The sequence below is a fragment of the Trichechus manatus genome, unplaced genomic scaffold, assembly GCF_000243295.1.
Source record: "Trichechus manatus latirostris isolate Lorelei unplaced genomic scaffold, TriManLat1.0 scaffold00032, whole genome shotgun sequence".
NCBI classification, from domain to species: domain Eukaryota; kingdom Metazoa; phylum Chordata; class Mammalia; order Sirenia; family Trichechidae; genus Trichechus; species Trichechus manatus.
This window is the reverse complement of record NW_004443968.1, coordinates 9,746,212-9,771,867: the sequence shown is the minus strand read 5'-3', so window position 1 is coordinate 9,771,867 and position 25,656 is coordinate 9,746,212. Positions and strand designations below refer to the sequence as shown.

Below are 25,656 nucleotides of genomic sequence, written 5' to 3'. Positions count from 1 at the left end.
TCTCATTGTTGTCCTCATTGTGCAAATGAGAAAACCGAGCCTAAATCAATTGACAAACATTGCACATCCAGGATACAAACCCAGGCTGTCTGGCTCTGGAGCTCCTGTATTTGTCCATATCCTGCCTCCAACTAACCCTCAGTGACCCTACCCTTGGGGCAGGGGACAGACAACAGAATGTAAATGGAAAAGAATGGGAGGTAGAGTTAAGTCCTATGAAAAAAACACAAAGCAAAATAAGGGACTACAGAGAGATGACGTAGTGAGAAAGCATATATTTTAGATAGGGTGGTCAGGGAAGACTTATTAGAGAAGGTTTTGAGGTAGAAGAATCTATGGAGCTAGCTTAACATGACAGAGAGGGGTATTCTAGGCAAAGTATTTGTTGTTGGAGAAATGAGATGTCCTCCAGGTAACTGGACAAATGGGGATGTGTGCAAAGGGCTCCAAGAGGTAGATGGAAAAATAGCCACAGCCTATGATACCATGTATCTTTCTCCACATCCTCCATTCTCTCCTGCTGTTTCATCAAGTCCTCCATCTCCTATCCCTTCCTTTTCCCTCAGTCTTTCACTTCCTTTGATACTGCCTTTATTTTCAGACCCCTTGGTGCATCTCTTCTGTCACTTCATACCAGTCTCCTCCACTTTCTGGCTCCCATGATGTAGTATGCCTCTCCCCACAACCCCACTTACTTGGCCTCTCCATCCAGACACAGACGTTGATGGAGAAATCCACACGTCTGTATTTTGTAGCTTTTTACAATTCCATTCTTTGTCCAGTCTCAGGGTAACTCTCTCATCCATCCTTCTCCACTTTGGTCAAACCCCCGACCTTGCCCCGTCTTACTATTTGTTAGCAGATGGACTGGCCCCTTTACTTTTCTGAGAAAATCCAGACCATTAGGCATGCACTGTAACTTCCCATCTCCATTTCTAGTAATTATCTTGATCCCTACTCACCCCTACATCCCTTGATTGGTCTCTGATCAGAGTATATCTTTTTTTCCAACCAAAGTAAATCTTTTCTCTTGAGCTCTCAGTTACTTCCTATCCCAAGACCTCAGTTTTTTTTTATATTCTGTCTATCTTCTAGCTCCTTCTACTAATGCTCTTCTGTATCAAAAATAGTCCTTCTTTAATATTATGTTTCCTTTCTTAAAACATAGCTTGCATTTATTGTCTCTACCTCTTCACCTACCAGTCATTCAGTGCACTGCAATTGGGCTTGTGCCGTCATCATCCTAAAAAACAGTATGGGCAGGGTCATCCATACACACCTAACTGCTATCTCCAATGGATTCTTTTTGTCCTTAGTTCACTTAACCTCTTTGCAACTTTTGACACTATTAGCATTTTCTCTTCCCTTGGGTTCCCTAACATCACTTTCTCCGGCTCTCCACCTACTTCTCTGAATATACCTTCTTGGTTTCCCCTGAGAGTTTCTTTTTCTCTGCTCAACCTTTACATGTTGATATGTTCTGTAGTTTTCCCTTGACCATCTTTTCATCTTACACTCCTTCTTTGGGTGATTTCATCCACTCTCATGGCTTCACCATCATGCTGATGACTTGCACATCAATATCTTCAACCCAGATATGTCTCACAAATGCTAGTTCTATAAATCTAAATTCCTATTGAATGGCTATTTCTGTATATACAGCCTCTTATCCAAAACTAAGTGAAAAACTTGGGAGTCATCCTAGGCTTCTCTGTTTTCCTTAACTCTATGACTCACTATCTTCTCTGCCTTGGTTTATTATCTTCATTATCTTCTATCTGATCTACTGCACTAGCATCTTAATTATCTCCCTTCTTCCAGCCTTGATTTTCATTCAGCTTATTCTCCTCACTATTGTTCAAGTGATTTTTCTAAAATATAAAACTGCCATTGTCACCCTTATGCTACAAGCTGTTCATCAATTCCCCATTGCCAGTGCAAAGTCCACACTCCTTAGAAAAGCATATAAGGTATCCTAGCTTGTGCCTACCTCTCTGGCTCACACAGTGGAATGCATGGGATGGAAATAAGCCTGACTGCCTTAGTTAGCTAGTGCTGCTGTAACACAAATACCACAGGGTGTGGCTTTAAAGAATACAGATTTATTTTCTCACAGTTCTGGAGGCTAAACATCCAAATCAGGGTCTTCGTAGTGTGGATTCCTTCCTTGTCAGTAGTCCTAGGGGTTCCTTAGTTCTTATTGATCCTCACATGGCATCTGTCTTCCCCAGTATGTGCTTGTCTCTGTGTCTAATCTGCTCTTTTTATAATTCAGAAGTGATTAAGTTTTGGATACACCCTATATTTGTATGATCTCATTAACATAACAAAGGAAACCTTATTTACAAACAGGATTATATCCATGGGTATAAGAGTTAGGATTCAATACATACATATTTTTTGGGCGGTGGGGGTGGAGCACGATTCAATCCATAACACTGACTTTAAAGCTTACTCATGGAATTTTGTTCTCATCCGAAATTTAGTGAGAGGAAAAAAAATTATTTTCAAGGAGGAGATTATGTAGCAAAAGTCTAAAATGTTCTAAGTTTATTTAGTTAGAAAATGTTCTACTCAGCAAGACATCCATTTGGCAAATATGACACAAGAAGCAGGATGTGGAGTGAGAAGACAAGGATGAGTTTTCAAAATGGAAATTCTGTTCTACATATTTTTTAGTAGCCAAGGACACTCTAGGTATAGAGAGATAATAACACTTCAAACAGTTTCATTTCTGAAATGTTCCCAGTGGTCATTCTTAACTCTATGTAGGAAAATATACTCCCGTTATAAAATTTTTATTAACCAAGCTATGTACTAAAGATTTTGCATAAAAAAAAAAAATCCTTTTGTATTACCTAAAGATTTGTAGTTGAATTTGGGCCAACCTAGAAAAATGTTCTAGTTTTCTCTCCAAATATAGTTGTATACCAGATATTCTGGCCAAATTTTTCTAATTTTGAAGTCATACTCACATATTTTACAATTAAGTTCATCTTTATAAGCCCTCTGTAGGCCCTTAGGCACATACAAAATTAATTATAATTTTCATTAATTGTTTCGTATTTAGAAATAACTTTAAAGATTAAAAAGAGGTGACTTTATGCTAAACCTTTTTACATTAATGAAAGAAATATGACAAAATATTGACATTTGGTGGATACAGGTTGGGGAGAAGGGTGTATGTGTTTTCCTTGCACTAATCTTTATGCATTTTATCATTGACAAAGATAATACTATGAGATTTTTAAAAATAAATGATAATGGTATTGGTATACCTTTTCCAAGAGTTAAGATTGTTATATAGAAGCATATAAAAATCCCAATTTTCCGCTCATGATTGTTCATGGGTACACTGACTTTCCCACCTTGTCTGAGTCACCTAGTAACATAAATCACAAGTGGATGAATCGAGTGCCTTGTCCATTCTAACACCACACTATTTTGTATAAAATCATTAACTTTGAATATTAAATAAAAATAAAAAGGTGTTCAAATGGTCTTGATAATTAACGTTTCCCATTTATTCTGAAAGAATTATTTGTATTTCCTTAGGACATTTCAGCATGGCATAGATGATTCTGCTTCAGATTCCTTAAAATCATTTTTCAACCAACCATTATATTGGTTTTCTGGCATAGCACATTTCTATCCTTCTTTTCTCAGGTGAGTACCTCAGACTGCCTTAATATCTACAACCCTATGATTCCTTTTAAAGTTTAATAGAAACTTTCGTCCATGGATATAAATGCATCTTTCAAAACAAAACTCATAGTTTTCACAATGTTGTTGTAAGGCAGGTAAGTAAAGAGCATTTTTTCTTCCTTTTTTTTAGCTTAAGCATCCAAAGGCCTCATAATCATCCTACTAACTCGTATTTTAGTGATATGTTGATAAAATGTGAATTTCTGAAATTTAGCTCAATTTTAGCTGATTGCCAATTCACTTTTTAACCCTTCCTTCTTGGTTTATTACTGGGGAATTGACAGTTCTCCAGCTAACTTTTAAACATAGACTGCAAAACTGGATAATTCATGTAGCTAACTAGAGCCTTAGGTAGAATTTGAGAGGGGGTAAATTTTGAATATTATCTTTCACTTATCTTATTTAATTAACCGCATTTAAAAATAAGAAAAAATCACTTAAAGCATGACATGTACTTCCAGAGTAATCTGATGACATTTTGTGGCATTATGTAGAATGTCAGTTTAATTCTTTGCTGAATATATCATTGGAAAGTACCTTTCCTTTAGTACCTGAGAATAAAAATATCACATATAGCTGAAGGAGAAATTGTTAATTCCCATACATTTTTGATTCATCTCGGTAATACACTATCTGTGATTTTACTATCTGAGTTGGCTGACTCTATCTCTGTCTTTGAGGAACAAGAATCCTACCAATGAATAGAGGGTGAGTTTTTCAACCTGTTGTGAAAACCTCGTACACAAAAGTCTCTACAGACACAACAATCATATACTGCTTGCCCATATCAGTACTTGGGATTCCAAGATTAATGAGACATAGACCCTACCTTTAAAGACCTCAGTGTATTATTGTTACTTCCAAGACCATCTCAATACCATGTCATCTCGTTTATTAATATACTCTTTATTGTGTCATTAGAAGTTACTACAAAATATCTCAACAAATAATTGTATCACTTACAGTGTGAATTAAGCAAACAGCCAGTGTCATTTTAATGCATTCCCAAACTTCTAAATATATTTGTTCTCCATGTTGTGATCACATTTACCTTTTCTATTCTTATTACCTGTTTTTACCTTGTATCTGAAATCACTGGAGTTATCCCCCTTTAGGTGTAGCTCTGTAAGACTTCTACCTGTAGTCTTGCTTGGTTCAGCCTTCCCAGTTGGATGCCTGGGAAGTCAGCATGAAAATGGATTTGTTATCTTTCAAATGGCTAATTCTTATGTTTAACTTCTTTCTCCTTTCTATATCTAAAGCAAGCATAAATTAACAAGACTTTACTTCTGTTTAGCAGCCAATCTCCACTATTATCCTAACACAAAGATTAGAATGTGGGTGTCATTTTTCAGAACATATTGAAAATGCAATTTGATACAAGCTTTCTGGAGGGCAGTTTAGTAATTATGTATCAGAAACTTTAAAAATGTTTATGCCCCTTTATCCAGCAATTCCATTTCTAGGAATCAATCAAAAGGAATTAATCAGAAATGTTGACAAAATTTGATATGCAAGGATGTTCACTGAACTGTTATTTGTAAAAGAAAATAATGGAAATAAATGTCCCACAGTACTGAATTAACCAAACCAAACCCATTGCTGTCAAGTCGATTCCGACTCATAGCAACTACAGGACAGAGTAGAACTGCCCCATAGAGTTTCCAAGGCTGTAATCTTCACGGAAGCAGACTGACACATCTTTCTCCCACAGAACAGCTAGCTGGTGGGTTCCAACAGCCAACTTTTAGTTAGTCAGCAGCCAAGTGCTTAACCACTGCATCACTGGGGCTCCTTTAGCATACTATGGAGTCATTAAAAATGTTGGTTTTGAAAAATACTGAGTGATAGTAGGGAAATAATTGTGATTCGTGGTTAAAAAATGCAAGTTAGTAATTATTACAGTTATAAAAGTCAGGCAAGTTTTTAGAGCAATAACTACATACCAGATACATTGCCAAGTGCTTCATATACATTATCTCTTTTAAACTTCACTCCAGTTCTGTGAGCTAAGTACTCATGTCCTTCTTTTATGGAGTGCAAAGCAATGTATTGGTAGCAACTTTCCAAAGGGAGCAAAGGTGGAAGGTCAGACTCTGAACCCAGGTCTGTCCAAGTCCAGAGCTCAAGCTCTTAACAACTACGCCTCCACCTTCCAAAGGGAAAGCAGCTCAGAGTGATGGTAACAGGTGTGCATGAAAAATCATTTTCCTGCACAAATAAAATTGTCAGTTATTCGTTAGTAGTAAAGTCTCTTTTTATCGTTCAGCTTTGCAGGGCCTCTGATATTCTAGTTCATATTAGGAAGGGAACTAGTTTACTGGTTTCCCAAGCTTGCTGAATAAGAGAACCCTTATTTTCTAAGGGATAAATGGTTATTGGAAGGTGGGACACAGTTGGGAGGTGCTAAACTATGCCACAATACCATACATAGAGTGTAAAACACATTTGCATACAAAAACAAAGATTGAAAGGATATATAACATGGTGGGGGGTATAGTGGTTATCTCTGAGTAGTAGGATTACAAATGGTTTTCACCTGTATTTTTTTCTATATTTTCTCTAATAAATACAATTTCACTTTATTAAGATAAAAACAAAATTTTGAAAAGCAAAAAGAAAACCCATTTTCTTCTTTTGCTCTTTTGTTCACATGGCTTAACCTCTAACCTCTATACAGATGATTTCTAGCTCTATATATCTATCTCTGAGTGCTTACCTTTACTCTAACGATACATGTCCAGGTGCCCATATTTTTTACTACTGGATACTCAATATGATATACTCAGCTGATCCTTTCCCTCTTCCTTTGTCCTCTAACTCATGGAATCTTTACTATTAAGAGTGTCATCATTCCTAAAAGCTTCCAGGATTGAATCTTTTTTTTTTAATTGTGATGATTATATATAGATATCACAAAACATTTTCCATTTCAACATTTTTTACATGTACAATTCAGTGACATCAATTATGTTCACCAGATTGTTCAACCATCACCACTATTCCAAGACAGAATCTTGATTACAGTTGCCATGTTGAGCTTCTTCACCAATTCCTAGTTCTATTAATTCTTCTCCCTAATTTCTTTTAGAGCCACCCTTTCTCTCCAGCCCATTGTAAGAACCTTAGTCCATTTTACTATTACTTAACATGTTGAAAATAACATTTCCATTATGTCATTCTGCTACTCAGGAAACTATAGTATCTTGAAATCTAATTCCTCTGCTTCACCCACACTGTCTATCCTGGCTTCTTTCCTGGAGGTCACACAATTTTATCTGCTCCAGCCAAGTTAGTCTCCTCACTTCCCTTTGTTGTTGTGGTTGTTGGATGCCATTGAGTCAGTTCCGACTCATAGGGACCCTGTGTACAACAGAATGAAACACTCTCCGGTCCTGCGCCATCCTCACAATTCTTGTTATGCTTAAGCCCATTGTTGCAGCCACTGTGTCAGTCCATCTCGTTGAGGGTCTTCCTCTCTTTCACTGACCCTCTACTTTACCAAACATGATGTCCTTTTCCAGGGACTGATCCTGCCTGATAACACGTCCAAAGTATGTGAGATGTAATCTCGCCGTCCTGGCTTCTAAGGAACGTTCTGGTTGTACTTCTTCCAAGACAGATTTGTTCGTTCTTTTGGCAGTCCATGGTATATTCACTATTCTTCATCAACACCACAATTTAAAGGCATTAATTCTTCTTCAGTCTTGCTTATTCATCATCCCGCTTTCACATAAATATGAGGCTATTGAAAATACCAAGGCTTGGGTCAAGCGCACCGTAGTCTTCAAGGTGATTTTGTTTTTCAACACTTTAAAGAGGCATTTTGCAGCAGATTTGCCCAATGCAATCCGTCTTTTGATGTCTTGACTGCTGCTTCCATTGGTATTGATTGTGGATCCAAGTAAAATGAAATCCTTGACATCTTCAATATTTTCTCTGTTTATCATGATGTTGCTTATTGGTCCATTTGTGAGGATTTTTGTTTTCTTTATGTTTAGGTGTAATCCATACTGAATGCTGTGGTCTTTGATTTTCATCAGTAAGTGCTTCAAGTCGTCTTTGCTTTCAGCAAGCAAAGTTGTGTCATCTGTATATCGCAGGTTGTTAATGAGCATTCCTTCCATCCTGACGTCGAGTTCTTCTTCATATAGTCCAGCTTCTCGGATTACTTGCTCAGCATACAGATTGAATAGTTGTGGTGAAAGAATACAACCTTGACACATACCTTTCCTGTCTTTAAACCACACAGTCTCCACTTGTCCTGTTCGAGTGACTGCCTCTTGATCTATTTACAGGTTCCTCATGAGCACAATTAAGTGTTCTGGAATTCCAATTGTTAGCAATGTTATCCATAATTTGTTATGATCCACAGAGTTGAATGCCTTTGCACAGTCAGTAAAACACAGGTAAACATCTTTCTAGTATTCTCTGCTTTCAGCCAGGATCCACTGGACATCGGCAATGCTATCCCTGATTCCACATCCTCTTCTGAATTCGGCTTGAATTTCTGGCAGTTCCCTGTTGATATACTGCTGCAGCTGCTTTTGAATGATCTTCAGCAAAATTTTACTTGTGTGTGATATTAATGAGATTGATGATTTCTGCATTCGGTTGGATCACCTTTCTTGGGAACAGGCATAAATATGGATCTCTTCCAGTCAGTTGGCCAGATAGCTGTCTTCCAAATTTCTTGACATAGATGAGTGAGCCCCTCCAGCACTGCATCCATTTGTTGAAACAGCTCAGTTGGTATTCTGTCAGTTCCTGGAGCCTTGTTTTTCGCCAGTGCCTTCAGTGCAGCTTGGACTTCTTCCTTCAGGACCATCAGTTCCTGATCATTTGCTACCTCCTGAAATGGTTGAATGTCGACCAATTCTTTTTGGTACAGTGACTCTGTGTATTCCTTCCATCTTCTTATGATGCTTCCTGCATCTTTAAATATTTTCCCTGTAGAATCCTTCACTGTTGTAACTCAATGCTTGGAATTTTCTTCAGTTCTTTCAGCTTGAGAAATGCTGAGCGTGTTCTTCCCCTTTGGTTTTCTATCTCCAGGTCTTTGCACATGTCCTTATAATACTTACTTTGTCTTCTCGAGTCGCCCTTTGAAATCTGCTGTTCAACTCTTTTACTTCATCATTTCTTCCTTTTGTTTTAGCTACTCAGCATTCAAGAACAAATTTCAAAGTCTCTTCTGACATCCATTTTGGTCTTTTCTTTCTTTCCTGTCTTTTTAATGACCCCTTGCTTTCTTCACGTATGATGTCCTTGATGTCATTCCACAACTTGCCTGGTCTTCGGTCATTAGTGTTCAACGTGTCAAATCTATTCTTAAGGTGTTCTCTAAATTCAGGTGGGATACACTCAAGGTCGTACTGTAGCTCTTGTGGACTTGTTCTAATTTTCTTCAGCTTCAACTTGAACTTGCATATGAGCAGTTGATGATCTGTTCCGCAGTTGGCCCCGGGCTTGTTCTAACTGATGATATTGAGCTTTTCCATAGTCTCTTTCTACAGATACAGTCAATTTGATTCCTGAGTATTTCATCTGGCGAGGTCCACGTGTATAGTCACTGTTTATATTGGTGAAAGAAGGTATTTGCAATGAAGAAGGTGTTGGTCTTGCAAATTTCTATCATGCGATCTCCAGCATTGTTTCTATCACCAAGGCCATATTTTCCAACTACTGATCCTTCTTTGTTTCCAACTTTCTTATTCCAATCACTAGTGATTATCAATGATCAATTATCACTTCTCTTTAAGACACAGTTATTCCACACTCTTAACTTTCACTTATTGTTTATTCTCAGCTCCAGGACTTTATTTATGTAGCTCCCTCTCCTGGAATGCCTCTTCTTTGCCTTTTGAAATTGTCCTCCAAAGTACAGTATAAGACCCACCTCAATGAATGCCATACTTCCTAAAAATGATTCTCTAATAGGCCCATACAATCTGCTTAGAAAGACGTGATTCACCTGATTTATGATCCAACATGCTCAAAATCCACTCCATTGCCGTCGAGTCGATTCCAACTCATAGTGACCCAAAAGGACAGAGTAGAACTTCCCCATAGGGTTTTCAGGGAGTGTCTGGTGGATTTGAACTGCTGACCTTTTAGTTAATAGTCATAGTTCTTAACCACTGCACCACCAGGGCCTCTAACATACTCAAAGTAGTCGTATAATCATAGGAACGCAAGTCAGCAACTAAAAGTAATTTCAAAATAACTGAAGTTATTTATTTGCATTTCTCAACATTGGAATGGAGATTTTAGGGCACTGTAATATGGAGTTAAAAATCTCCACCTTCCCACTCATTTCCCTCACACATATAAGCTGTTTCTGTATGTCTTTCACCAAAATTTATCCTCCAAAACTCCATTCCATACCCTAGCAACTAAAATGAACTGATTAGGGAAGTACATGGGTTGCATGATGACAAACTAAAAATATTAGGCTTACCTTTCTGGAAAGGGGGAGGTTAACTAGAGAGGTAACTGAAATATTTTAAATTAAGAAGGATCTCAGTAATTTATTCATTTATTTGCTTATATATTTATACCTGTACATTGTTTCAGGAACGGTTTAAGTCAGCTTTTAGCAGTATTAAATATATTAAGATAATTAATTAAAAGTAATGAAAAAGGGGCAAAGGAAATGAACAGACACTTCACCAAAGAAGACATCCAAATGGCCAACAGATACATGAGGAAATGCTCGCGATCACTAGCCATTAGAGAAATGCAAATTAAAACAACAATGAGATGCCATCTCACCCCGGCATTACTGGCACGAATCAAAAACACTGGAAATAACAAATGTTGGAGGGGTTGCGGGGAGATGGGAACTCTTATGCACTGCTGGTGGGAATGCAAAATGATACAACCATTTTGGAAAATGATATGGCGTTTCCTCAGAAAGCTAGAAATAGACATACCATTCGACAGCGATTCCACTCCTAGGAATATATCCTAGAGAAATAAGAGTCGTCACTCGAATAGACATATGCACCCCTATGTTCATGGCAGCATTGTTCACAATAGCAAAACGATGGAAACAACCTAGATGCCCATCAGTAGATGGATGGATAAACAAACTATTGTACATACACACAATGGAGTACTGTGCAACGAGAAAGAACAACAATGAATCTGTGAAGCATCTCATAACATGGATGAAACTGGAGGACATTATGCTGAGTGAAATAAGTCAATCACAAAAGGACAAATATTGTATGAGACCTCTATTGTAAAAACCCATGAAAAGGTTCACACACAAAATGTAGCAATCTCTGTTGGTTACCAGGGATGGGAGGGGTGGGGGGGAAATACTAAATAGGTAATAGATAAGTGGTATCTTGGGTGAAGGGTGAGACAGTACACATTACAGGAGAAACTAGCACAACCTGTACAAGGAAAGGTCATGGAAGCCCCATAGACACATCCAAACTCCCTGAGGGACTGAATTGCTGGGTGGAGGGCTGTGGGGACCATGGTCTCCGGGAGCATCTAGCTCAATTGGCATGACACAGCTTATAAAGACAATGTTCTACATTCTACCTTTGTGAGTAGTGTCTGGGGTCTTAAAACCCTGTGAGCGGCCATCTAAGCTACTCCACTGGTCTCATCCCTTCGGGAGCAAGGGGGAATGAAGAGAACAGGATACAAGGAAAAGATTAGTCCACACCTACCAAGGCCTCCACTAGACTGAGTCCAGTACAGCTAGATGGTGCCCGGCTACCACCACTGACTGCTCTGACCAGAATCACAACAGAGGATCTGGACAGAGCTGGAGAAGGATGTAGAACATAATTCTAACTCACAAAAAAAAGACAGATTTACTGGCTTAAAGGAGACTGGAGAAACCCCGAGAGTATGGCCCCCAGACACCCTTTTAGCTGTGGTGAAGTTATCTCCGAGGTTCACCATTCAGCCTGGGAGTGGACAGCCCCATAAAACCAAATGAGACTAACAAGGTACAGTAGTCCAGTGACAAGGGCCAGAAGGCAGAAGGGGACAAGGAAGCTGGTGATAGGGAACCCAAGGTTGAGTAAGGATATTGTTGATGTGTTGTGAGATTGTTAACCATTGTCATAGGGCAACATGTGTAGTAACTGTTAAATGAGAAACTGTTCGTTCTGTAAGCCTTCATCTTAAGTGCGAATAGCAGCACAATTGGAAGAGCATAGTCGATGTCACTGAACTGTGCATGTAGAAATTTTTGAAATGGTGTATCTTTGGCTATGTGTATTTTCACCAAAAAAGAAGGTTGAGAAGTTAGAGGATTGACATATTGTGGGGTTGTTAACCAATGTCATAAAACAATATGTGTACTACTGTTTCATGAGAAACTATTTGTTCTGTAAGCCTTCACCTGAAGTACAATAAAAAAAAAAAAAAGTAATGAAAAAGAAGAAAAAGAACAATGAAGAGGACATGAAATGAAGACCTAAAATAATATTTTAAAATGTGTGAACAGCTCTATAGACCATAACTTTGTCTATAAACTTACTTGAGAAAACTGTGAGGTATATAAATGGGTAAAAACACAACTTTTCATGTTCTTCTCGAACCCCTAGAATAGAGTTTGCTTTAGGGAAATTTAATATATTTTCAAAGCAATAAGTAAAACATACTACCTCTATTACTCATAGTTGTGGTATAGGCTAACAACATGAGGTGATTTTAAAAAGGCATTTGCTTTCATACTAGAAATGAAGGCACATGGAGAATGTATCATGTCAAGATTAATACTATGACACCATGCTGCTCTTTGATAAAAATGTTAAGGAAAGAATACTATATTGGTCAAGTATTGTATGTTACATTGCAAGGCTCTTTATTATTTTCCAAACTTTCATCTTCTTGGGTTCTTTAAACTTTCCAAATATTTTCAGGTCTTTTTTAGCCAAGTAGATCTTAACTACACACTGAACCCAAGTAGCATAATCAGTGTGAGTAAACACTCCATTCATTTTAGAATGCTCATTTACTTTTATTATGACAATATGATGTTTTGATTTGTGGTGAGTCCATTCTGAGCTGTAGATGTTTCTTTGTACTATGCTTTGTTTCTATTATGCTTTCACTCAATCCTGTTTTGGATTTATATAGTTTATTCTTCTTATATGTGTTAAGCAACCTTTGGCTTAATTACATTATATGCTACATGAGTCTTTCCTTTATCCAGTTTACCAAGATGCATTCCTCTCCGTTCCCTCACCATTAACACCTAGCGCAATGCCTTATATAGAGAAAGTTTTCAAAATGCATTTATTGAAGGAATGAATGAATGGTAAGTTCTGTCTGAGTTGTAAAGCTCAGGCATGCGAGTGCAGTCTTATTGAGGAGGTGGCTTCTAGTATCGTTAGGAGAGAACATCTGGGGAGGAGAACAAAAAACGTTTTGGTCTCTCAACTGCTGCTGGCAAGCTGCTTCACAGGACTGAGGAAAAGAGCTTAGAGAGCTTTTACTCTGATGAAGTGCCAAACTTTAACATGGAGCCAACAGCCAGGGAAGTAATGAGAGCTTTTTAACACCAAAGCTCTTAAGTGGCTGTTGGATGGACAAGCAGCTGGATTTTTAAAAGATTTCAGAGGGAAAGTCACATGTCTGTGGAAGTGAAGTAGATACTTAATATACCTAAATATCCTAAGGTTTCTGTATTTCCTCTTCTACTGTAGTTTAATGGTATTATACAAATAGATAATATAGAAATGGAGCCATCAATAGGATAATAAAAAACAACTATAGGTTTTAACTTTAGCCAGACAGGGTTTGTATACTTGTTAATTTTGTGATATGGGAAATTTAGTTAAGCTGTATGAGCTTCAGTTTCCCCATGTATGAAACTGTTTGTATTTTGATGAGGAAGTTGAGGCATAAATACAGTACAATCTTATTGACCTACTTGAAAACAACACAAAATACCATTGTCTACTTGCTCCATCTTGAAACACCTTCTTCCTTTAATATCTGAGAGAAGATTTTAAGTTTTAAAATGCATTTATTGCAATAATGAATGACATTCATGACATGACAGAGTCATGAGGGTTAAATGAGCTAAAGTGCCTACATGGCATCTATCACACAAGTGCTTACTAAACAGTCATTTATAACTGCTGGGTTAGTTAGAACTATATGTTTCAGAAAGTAGCAGATTTTATCAATTACCTAAATATGTTTGTATTAGTTTCCTAGGGCTGCCAAACTACCACAAATGGAGTGGCTTAAAACAACAGGAATTTATTCTCTCAGAGTTCTGGGGGCTAGTAATCTGAATTCAGGGTGTTGGCACAGCTATGCTCTCTCTGAAGACTCTAGGAGTAGATCCTTCCTAATTTCTTCCAGCATCTGATAGTCCCAGGTGTTCCTTGGCCTGTGGTAACACAGCTCCAATCTCTGCCTTCATCTTCACATGGCTCTCTTCCCTCTGTGTCTTTCTTCACATAATATTCTCCTCACTGTGTGTCTCTTCTCCTCTTTTTATAAAGACCAGTCATACTGATTAGGGCCCACCCTACTCCAGTATGACCTCATGCTAACTTAACTAATTACATCTGCAAATATGCTATTTCCAAATAATATCATATTTACAGGTATCAGAGTTTAGGACTTCAGTATATCTTCTTAGGGGACACAATTCAACCCATAACAGTATTAAAAGGACCTACTACTAGTGTGATAAATTGGAAAGAATACTGAACTGTTTTCTCATGAGTACCTGCTTTTATCAGAAGTATGGTGCTAGAGAGGACCTTTCTTGAGCAGGGTATTCTGTAAGCTTTCTGTAACAGGGTATTCTCTGGTAGACAGGGACCAATAACAGTCTAAGGCTCCGGAGTAATAACTTGTGTTCCTCAAAAGGTAAGGCTGAGTGATGCAGTGGTACTCAGTGTCTCAGCAGTAACTTGGATGCTAGAATAGCACATCAGAGAGAGCCCAAAACCAATGGCTGAAATGTAATATTATTTCTTTTAATGAAATTACATCTTTATATATTTAAAAAAATGGGACTTGCTAACTTGTGTAACATTAAAGTGTGGAGCTAGGGCCATGAGTTTTAGGTAGTAATGCTATTGGGTAGTTTGGGGGGAAATAGAATCATCCCAAGTGAAAAAGATTAAGCTGTTAAAATCAAGAAGTGAGCGCTGGTCCTCATAGGTTAAAAGCCTACCTTCTAAGTTGTACACTAGGTAGTGTAGATACAACCAACTCTGAAAAGATGAGACTCTTTAATTTTAGAGTTTCAATCAACTTTACTGGGCAAGTTATTAAAAATCAAGGCAAATCTTATATATAAACGTGCCCGTGAACCATGTCTAATTTCTATTTATTGAATCATCTTTAACTATAAAGATTGCAGTGACCTGGCTATACCTATTATTGAGAGTAAGATATATGCAAACATTTTAAATGCTGTAACTACAGTAATTTACCCACTTTAGGTTAAATGATGAAGAAAATGTTTTGGGTTTTTTTTCCTTCAACTTTCTTTCTCAGGTACTAAAGTTATTATCATAGAAAAAGATCACAAAATTGTGTTAAATATGTGTCTTTACTTCTTTCTCTAGAAATATCTTCAAATATCTGTTTTAGAAAGCCAACTGTAGTAGAGTAATATGAGGACTTCTGCTCTGCTTTCTTTTTTCATTTAGAACTTTTACCCTCAGTTTCTCTTTGGTTATGTCTTTTCCTTTGTCCTCTGAATCAAGTAACTTATGGTCTCTGGTATGAATTTGGCCCAGTAATCCATGCCATGAATCATCTGGTCGAAATCAGCCCCCAGATACCTTTAATAACATAGCTCCAATTTGGGAATCAGCCTTGAGACCACAAACTTGATTTTGGGTCAAAAACATGGTAACTTCAATCAGGAGATTGAATAGAGCCAAACGTCCTCAATGCTGGAAAATACACCTCACCCTCCAAATATCAACCAGAATAAATGGGAAAAAACATGGAGTAGTGAAATGAGCATAGGTTTTGAAGTCAGAGACACCTGGGTTCAAAGTCAAGAAGCCACACTTACCAGCTAAATGACCTTGGGCTAGTTTCTTAACTTTCCTAAAATGAGGATTAAGTAAAATATGTGTTAACTGTCTTCATTCATGTCTTAGTTTGGACTTCCCCAAGAAGTAGACCCCAAGACAAGGATTCAAGTGAAAGTAGTTTATTTTTTAAGTGGTGGAAACACTGGTAGGGTCAGTGAGGAAACAAGACAAGGCAAGAAAGATAAGCAAATAAGGGCTGTGTTATCAAGCCAACTATCATAGGGATGACTGGAACTTAAACTCTCTAGGAAAATTCTGGAGTCAGCCCACCCAACAGCAAGAATGCTGAGGTATTTATCCACCAACTCCCATCAGTCACTGGTTGAGGGCTGCTCCAGGGTGTTAATTCCCCAGTACTTCCAGCGTGGCATGCTGATAAGCAGAGAAATGGAAGTCTGACAGTTGGAAGTGAGACCAGTGTGAACTGGGTGGCAAGGGCAAGAGGATGTGGGGGCATCGACAACATCTGCTGCAGTCCACCCTTTGCACCACTGAGATCCACTCATTCCCCCTGTTAAATTATCTGAGTCCTACAACTGTTGCTTCAAGGTGATAGCTGGTCACAATTTCTTTTTTTAAAAAAAGTTTTATTACAGTAGGATTAGTGGGACAAGATGGAGTGCCTCCCGCTGCAGTTATTCTTGAGTCTGCAAGTGATATTCATCATTACTTTGCTTTATCACCTATTCTAAGGAGGCCTGGTGGTGCAAAAGTTAAGTGCTCGGCTGCTAACTGAAACGTTGGCGGTTTGAACCCACTCTGCAGCTCTGCGGGAGAAAGACCTGGTGATCTGCTTTTGTAAAGATTACAGCCTAAAAAAACCTATGGGGCAGTTCTCTGTTGCATGGGGTCACTGTGACTCCATATTGACTCGATGGCGCCAAAGAACAACAACATTTATTCTAGCTTCCCTTCATTCTTGGCCAGCACTTCTGCTGATCTCTGCTGCTTGCCATGTGGTGTCACTGAGACCTTCATCTCCAAGAGATTGAACCTGTAGTTAATTTGCCCTTGCTTTGTCTTGTTACTCTGCAGTCAGCTATATGTTATTACTAGCTATGGGATCACCATGAGATGCCCTGGAGAAGCCCCTGAGTTCCAGACATACTTCTCCCTGCTCCCCTTCTGCAGCAGCAAGCCTAGCCCTTTATAATAGTTGAGGTTACTTACCCTTGCTGGTATAGTAATTCCTTTCTTTGCCTGCCATACAGTTGGCATGAGGAGCCAAAATAACCAGGTGGCAGCTCTAACTTTCGATTTAGTGGAATCCTTAATGTGTCCCCTATAGAAGTGTACACTCCCTCCCCCTGCAGAAACCAAGACCCTCCACTCCCATAGAGCCTAAAATTAAGGGATGAAAACCCAGATACCCCACATGGATCATCAGGAGAAACAGGACCACTCCTTTTTCTACACCTTGCCTCCCAGACTCTTAAAATTTGTCTGTTGGGGACACATTACAATATAAATGGCTGCTAGTTCAGAGTGAATATCAAATCTTGAAGGACAGTACCTCAATACTGCTGAGCGTTATCTCCAAGCTGTGCATTTCAGAGTCCATTTTAATGTTCTATTAGTCTGACAGCTTCTGTATGATCTATAGATGATACGATCAATGGATCCTAAGGTCATGTGGCCTGAGCAGTAATTCTGCTAATATCACATTCTGAACCGACTACAGAGCCTTCTCTTGCTCTTAGACTCGCTCACAGCAGGGAGTTGAAAGTCAGGCCAGTGTTCACTGATACAGCTAAGTTTTTGTTTTAACTCCCTATTAAAGTATCCACCATTTGTCTGTCAGTTTGTTGTACTGTGGTGGCTTGCTTGTTGCTGTGATGCTGGAAGCTATGCCATCAGTATTTTAGATGCCAGCAGGGTCAACCATATTGGACAGGTTTCAGCAGAGCTTCCAGACTAAGACAGACTGGGATGAAGGACACGACGGTCTACTTCTGAAAGAATTGGTCAGTCAAAACTTTATTAATAGCAGATATAGTACTTTATGAATGTATGTACTTTCTGAACGTCTGATATAGTGCCGGAAGATGAGCCCCTCAGGTTAAAAGACACTCAAAATACAACTGGGGGAAGACCAGCCTCCTCAAAATAGAGTTGACCTTAATAAGGTGGATTGAGTCATGCTTTCGGGACCTTCATTTGCTGATGTGGCATGACTCAAAATGAGAAGAAACAGCTGCAAACGTCCATTAATAATAGGAACATGGAATGTATGCAGATTGAATCTACAAAATTTGGAAGTTGTCAAAAATGAAATGGAATGCTTGAAGATCAATATCCTAGGCATTAGTGAGCTGAAATGGACAGGTATTGGCCATTTTGAATCAGACAATTGTATAGTCTCCTATGACAGGAATGAAAAATTGAAGAGGAACAGTGTCACATTCATTATCAAAAAGAACATTTCAAGATCTATCCTGAAGTAGAACACTATCAGTGACAGGGTAATATCCATACACCTAAAAGGAAGACCAGTTAATACCACTATTATTCAAATTTACACACCAATCATTAATGCCAAAGATGAGGATATTGAAGATTTTTACCAACTTCTGCAGTCTGAAATTGATCAAACATGCAATCAATATGCATTGATAATTACTAGTGATTGGAAGCCAAAAGTTGGAAACAAAGAAGAAGGAACTGTAGTTGGAAAATATGGCCTTGTTGATAGAAATGATGCCAGCGATCGCATGATATAATTTTGCAAAATCAATGACTTATTAATTGCAGATCCTTTTTTTCAACAACGTAACGGTGACTATACAAGTGCACCTTGCCAGATGGAATACACAGCAATCAAATCGAATACATCTGTGGAAGGAGACAATGGAAAAGCTCAATATCATCAGTCAGAACAAGAACGGGGGCCAACTGTGGAACAGACTATCAATTGCTCCTGTGCAAATTCAAGTTGAAGCTGAAGAAAATTAAAACAAGTCCACGGAAGCCAAAGTACGACCTTGAGTATATCCCACCTGAATTTAGAGACCATCACAAGAATAGATTTGATGCATTGAACACTAATAACCAAAGACCAGACAAATTGTGAGATGACATCAAGCACATCATACATGAAGAAGGCAAAAATTCATTAAAAACACAGGAAAAAGAGAAAAGACCAAAATGGATGTCAGAAGAGACTCCAAAAGTTGATCTTGAACGTAGAGTTGCTAAAGCGAATGAAAGAAATGATGAAATGAAAGAGCTGAACAGAAGCTTTCAAAGGGCAACTAGAGACGACAAAGTAAAGTATTATAATGATATGTGAAAAGACCTGGAGTTAGAAAATCAAAAGGGAAGAACATGCTTGACATTTCTCAAGCTGAAAGAACTGAAGAAAAAATTCAAGCCTTGAGTTGCAGTATTGAAGGACTCTCTGGGCAAAATATTGAATGATCCAGGAAGCATCAAAAGAAGATGGAAGAAATAAACAGAGTCACTGTACCAAAAAGAACCATTTCAGGAGGTAGCATATGATCAAGAACCAATGGTACTGAAGTAAGAAGTCCAAGCTGCTCTGAAGGCACTGGGGAAAAACAAGGCTTCAGGAATTGGCAGAATACCAACTGAGATGTTTCAACAAATGTTTCAACAAATGTAGCACTATAGGTGTTCACTCATCTATGCCAAGAAATTTGGAAGACAGCTACCTGGCCAGCTGACTGGAAGAGATTAATATTTGTGCCCATTCCAAAGAAAGGTGATCCAGCAGAATGCGGAAATTATCGAACAGTGTCATTAATATCACATGCAAGTAAAATTTTGCTGAAGATCATTCATAAGCGGTTGCAGCAGTACGTCATCAGGGAACTGCCAGAAATTCAAATCAGATGCAGAAGAGGATGTGGAATGGGGGTATCATTGCTGATGTCAGATGAATCTTGGCTGAAAGCAGAGAATACCATAAAGATGTTTTCCTGTGTTTTATTGACTATGCAAAGGCATTCGACTGTGTGGATCATAAAAAATTATGGATAACATTGTGAAGAATGGGAATTCCAGAACACTTAATTGTGCTCATTGAGGAACCTGTACACAGACCAAGAGGCAATACTAGGGGACACTGTATGGTTTAAAATCAGGAAAGGTGTCCATCAGGATTGTACGCTTTCACCATACTTATTCAATCTGTATGCTGAGCAGATAATCCAAGAAGATGGACTATATGAAGAAGGTGGCATCAGGACTGGAGGAAGACTCATTAACAGCCTGCGACACACAGATGACACAACTTTGCTTTCTGAAAGCGAAGAGGACTTGAATCACTTACTGATGAGGATCACCAACTACAGCCTTCAGTATGGATTACACCTCAACATAAAGAAAACAAAAATCCTCACAATTAGACCAATAAGTAACATCATGATAAATGGAGAAAAGGTTGAAGTTGTGAACAATTTCATCTTACTTGGATCCATAATCAACGCCCACGGAAGCAGCAGTCAAGAAATCAAACGACGTATTGCACTGGGCAAATCTTCTGCAAAGGATCTTTTTAAAGTGTTAAAAAGCAAAGATGTCACTTTGAGGACTAAGGTGCACCTGAGCCAAGCCATAGTATTTTCATTGCCTGATGTGCATGCAAAAGCTGAACAATGAATAAGGAAGACGGAAGAAGAATAGATGCCTTTGAATTATGGTGGTGGTGAAGAATATTGAATATACCATGGACTGCCAGAAGAACAAACAAATCTGTCTTGGAAGAAGTACAGCCAGAATGCTCTTTAGAAGGGGCGATGGCGAAACTTCTTCTCACGTACTTTGGACATGTTGTCAGGAGGGACCAGTCCCTGGAGAAGCATATCATGCTTTGTAAAGTAGAGGGTCAGCGAAAAAGAGGAAGAACCTCAAGGAGATGGATTGACACAGTGGCTGCAATGATGGGTTCAAGCATAGCAATGATTATGAGGATGGCTCAGGACTGGGCAGTGTTTCTTTCTGTTGTACATAGGGTCGCTATGAGTCAGAACCAACTTGACAACACCTAACAACAACAGCAACATTAAAGTATCAATACATACCAAAATTACAGAAATTACAGGTGAACTACTTGATTACTTTTCACGAAATAAACAAATGCACTCGAAAATAGCTAAGATTTTGCACAATGGGTCTATAAAAATAATTTAATAGTTTCATATATCAGTAATGGTTAAACCCCATTATTGTATCACTCCTTACTATATGGTTTGAAAATTTTTTAGGCCAATCCATATCCCCAGAAATACAGCCTAATGTACCAAAAAAAAACCCATTGCCATCGAGTCAATTCCAACTCATAGCAACCCTATAAGCCAGCCCTAAATTCATCCTGTCTTCCAATACCAGATTTATAAGTTCTATTGGGTTTTTAAATTTTTGTTCTCTTCTTTGTATTATAGTGGCATTTAACATGTACATATGTGGTACTTACATATATATGTATATAAAAAATTCCCTTTCTGTCATTTTTCATGAGGCTAATCTCACTTTCACAGCTCTACCATCATAGTATGAGGGAACATATGCTCCTCCATATGCTGAACACAGATTCTCAATGCATTTATTACTAGGAGCTTGGTGGTTGAGGAATGTTTGTAATATTTTATTCTTCTTCATAATGAGTCATTCTACTGTACATTTCAAAATCTGTGATAAGTTGAAAGTTCCAAGAATTGAGGTGTATATCAACAAACAGCTTCCCATCTGGTAAATGAGAGGTTTTATTTATAACCAGGTATTCAGATACAGTGGTATGAAATGACATTCACATTATTTTGTTTGAGTACATGTCTGAAAAGCTAAGCAAAAACACTAGCCCCCTTCACATTCTCCACCCTGCAGCCAGATCAGGAAACTTCTCTGCCTTAAACTCTTCAACAGGTCCAAAATCCCCACCTTGGCTATTAGGACCTCCTTCAGATTCTCTCTCAGAGATCTCCCTCCCTTTCTATATACTCCAGCCAAACTGGATCTTCAAGTTTTTTAAATGTATTCATGAATCAGCACTCAACTCCAGCATAATATAAAGATAGGAAATGTTCAAAAACCAAGCTTAATTTAATAAAAAACTTACCACCAACTAGCTGCCTTTCATCTACTAGAGAAAAAACTCCAAGAGAGCTCCTAGAAGCTCTGGAGTCAGCACTTGGAGTTAGGATAGAAATAAGGATGGTCATTGTGAGATCTGCTTTAGTTTTCAGTACAAAGGGTTCACTCAGTGGGTTCTTCCTTTGGTACCGTGTTTGGAATATGATCCAGACCAATCTGAGAAGACCTGAAGTAATTCAGAAGTCCTAGGATGCCTAAAACTGGCAGACTTGATTCCCCAAGCCTGAGAATTAGGAATGCCCCTCTTGACTATCTTCACTAGGGACAGGAGTTCTCCTAGCTACCATTATCCCACTGACCTTAGTTGGTCCGAAGTTCAAGCACAGGCTGAAGGAGTTCTATGCATCTTTATGTTATAAAATGTTCCCAGCTCCAAGCCAAGGGAAGGGCAGGTACTTTGAAACGTCTTCATTTTATATCATAGAATCTTCTCAGTTTTGCTTATATGGTTGAATCTGAGTGGAGAAAGAAAACGTCAACTGATGAAAGAAAAAAGTGCTAGAATGTGCACACTTGCCGTAAGTACTGTATTTCAGAGTGAGAGCGACCACTGTAGAGAGAAATTTTTAGTGAAGACTTCACAGAGAAAGTGAAATTTTTTTTTTTTAATTGTACTTCAGGTGAAGGCTTACAGAACAAATAGTTTCTCATGAAACAGTAGTACACATATTGTTTTATGACATTGGTTAACAACCCCGCAACATGTCAACCCTCTAACTTCTCAACCTTTTTTTTTTTTGGTGAAAATACACACAGCCAAAGATACACCATTTCAAAAATTTCTACATGCACAGTTCAGTGACATCGACTACGCTCTTCCAATTGTGCTGCTATTCGCACTTAAGATGAAGGCTTACAGAACGAACAGTTTCTCATTTAACAGTTACTACACATGTTGCCCTATGACAATGGTTAACAATCTCACAACACATCAACAATATCCTTACTCAACCTTGGGTTCCCTATCACCAGCTTCCTTGTCCCCTTCTGCCTTCTGGCCCTTGTCACTGGACTCCTGTACCTCATTAGTCCTATTTGGTTTTATGGGGCTGTCCACTCCCAGGCTGAACGGTGAACCTCGGAGGTAACTCACCACTGAGCTAAAAGGGTGTCTGGGGGCCATACTCTCGGGGTTCCTCCAGTCTGCTTTAGGCCAGTAAATCTGGTCTTTTTTTTTTTGTGAGTTAGAATTATGTTCTGCATCCTTCTCCAGCTCTGTCCAGAACCCTCTGTTGTGATCCTGGTCAGAGCAGTCAGTGGTGGTAGCCGGGAAGAAAGTGAAATTTTTGCTGAAAAGTGAAGAATGGGTAGAATTGAGATAAGCAAAGGGCTATAGGGAGTCCATTACATGGGTGGCAGCCTAGGGTGGCCATGTCTGGGTAAAAAGGCACAGAAGCAGGAAAGATGATGCTACTTAGGCCTGTCTCTAATACCCGTGCTTTGTAAAGCACTGCCTAGGACAGTGGTTCTTAAAATTTAGTGTGCATCAAAATGTACTGGGGGGCTTGTTGAAGCACAGACTTCTGTAGCCCACCTCTAGAATTTCTGATTCATTAGGTCTGGGAGAAGGCTTGAGAATCTGCCTTTTTAACAAATTCTGAAGTGATGCTGATGCTGCTAGTCCAGGGCCCAAGCTTTGAAAACCACTGGTCTAGACTGTGCTGATGGAGTCCCAGGGTGGTGCAGATGGTTAACATGCTTGGCTGCTAACCAAAAGGTTAGAGGTTCAAGTCCACCCAGAGGTACCTTGGAAGAAAGGCCTGGCAATCTACTTCCAGAAAACCAGCCATAGAAACACCTATGGAGCACAATTCTACTCGGACACACATGGTGTCGCCATGAGTGGGAGTTAACAGGACGGCAACAGACTATGTTCATAACTGGATGGCTCACCACTCAATAAATTCCATCTGATAATGATGATGCTGCAAAATGTCTAATCATCTCTCTTAGCAATACCCTTTACCCTGATTTTTTCCAGTCTGAAGTACATAGTCCTGTCATTCACACCTCTACATTGCTCAGTCACACCTTTCCTTCCCAATGCCACCTCATCCCCACAATCCTCATGGCCACAAACAAATTAAGTTTGATCATTTTCTGCCTTTTTTTTAAGGCCAATTTCCCGTGCTCTGCCCTTTAACCAACCTAAACTTTGAGATTTTAGATGGAAAAATGAATAACATCACCGTTTTTTAAGCCCTACTTTACCCATTTATCTTCTTCCAGTTCACTGGTAAGTGAATGTGAGGATATGGGGGACCTGATTTTGATTACCTGTTCAATACTGATGATAATTTCTCAAGTAGAAGATTATTTACCTTGGAATTATTTCCCTTTGATGAAATGATTACCCAAGTAGGTAGCAGTGTGACTGTTAGCGTTGGTTCTGATAATTGCATGTTGCTTTAAGACTTTACATATTAAACAATTAGATTATGGTTGACCTGTGACAAATAATTTGAATTCCTTTAGTTTTATAAGCAATCATAGTACATAGCAATTTACAAAGTACTTAAAGCCCATCGTACCTTCCTTCCATGAATAAAGAAAGGAGTTAATAGCACATAGTAGGCACTCATTATGTATTTGGCGAGTGAACAAATTAATGCATTCAAAATAAATGCATACATGATTTTTCTTTGCTCCATGAAACAATAACAGACATAGTTCTGTGAAATATAGGCATGGTTACTTTGTATCAGTTTTAAATTTGGCTGGCTACCAAATGTTAATTTGCTTTTACCTAGTTGAGATTAAATGTAATTCCTTCCCTGAGCAACCCTAAAGTAAGCAAGCATGAAAGCATTTTCAGAGTAATCTGGGAGGAATTGACATTTAAAAGAGTTAGCATTACATCTGTACTTTAAGGCTATTAATTTCATAGGTAAATTAACTTCATTACTCCATCTTTATCTTGCATTTTGAAAGGACTCCATCAACGAGAGGACTGACAGCCGAGGGTCAATTGAAGCTGCTTTTATCCCAGCCATGTTGTAATTGGAACCTGCTTCTGGAAACCCTACTGCACCACGATGGTCTCCTACTGAGAATCTTGCTGAAGAGCTCAAGTGAGTATTTGTAGTTATAAGAATGTCCTTGAAATACCCAGTGGTTGCTCAAGTTGAATGCAATTTTTTTCCCACTTGAATGTTGGCAGAGGGATGTGAACCATCTGCATGTAGCAACAGTCATTGGGGTTAGCAGAAAGAAAAATATTGAACCGCTTTATCGACCCATTTCAAAGGATACTTTTTCAAGGACTCTGAATGAGGAAAAACAATATTTTTGTATGATACTGTTCTATTACAGCTACCATTGTATAGAAATGCATTGATGTACAGGGTTTGAAATGCTTAAGAAAATCATAGCAAAGCAATTATATTTCCAAAGCAGAGGTCTGAATTAGATCTTAAAAAAAGAGATTGTGTTAGAGCAACACTAGAAATTTCAATAGGTCATGAAGAGTGCTCATGCAATTTAAAAACAAGCAAGCTGTGCCTTACAGCCGTACCCACTGGGGCATGAAGAAGTAATCATGAAAAAATTATGAATGGAAACGGAGGAGTAATAGAAGAACATACTTCTCTTAATTAGACTTTCTTTTTTATCTTCAGTAAATGCTATTTTAGAAAATGGTAAGTAATGTTATGCCTGTCTAATATTGTATCCTATTGCTCTCACCCTTCATCTGTGGAGAGTCTTCTTTTTCACATACCCCTAGGTGTGTCTCCTATTCTATACCACACATGAAGCCAGATTACTCTTTTTTTTTTTTTTTTAATATTTT

At 38.5% G+C, this 25,656-nt stretch overlaps 1 protein-coding gene across 1 annotated transcript in view; it reads left to right on the top strand.

Moving 5' to 3' along the window:
* The window catches only part of KIAA0825 (KIAA0825 ortholog), a 281,773-nt gene that overhangs the window by 155,923 nt on the left and 100,194 nt on the right, over positions 1–25,656 (top strand). The window contains exons 13-14 of the mRNA XM_023730118.1: positions 3,556–3,666; positions 24,798–24,937. Coding sequence (XP_023585886.1) covers positions 3,556–3,666; positions 24,798–24,937 — 251 coding nt within the window. The remainder of the gene's footprint in view (positions 1–3,555; positions 3,667–24,797; positions 24,938–25,656) is intronic.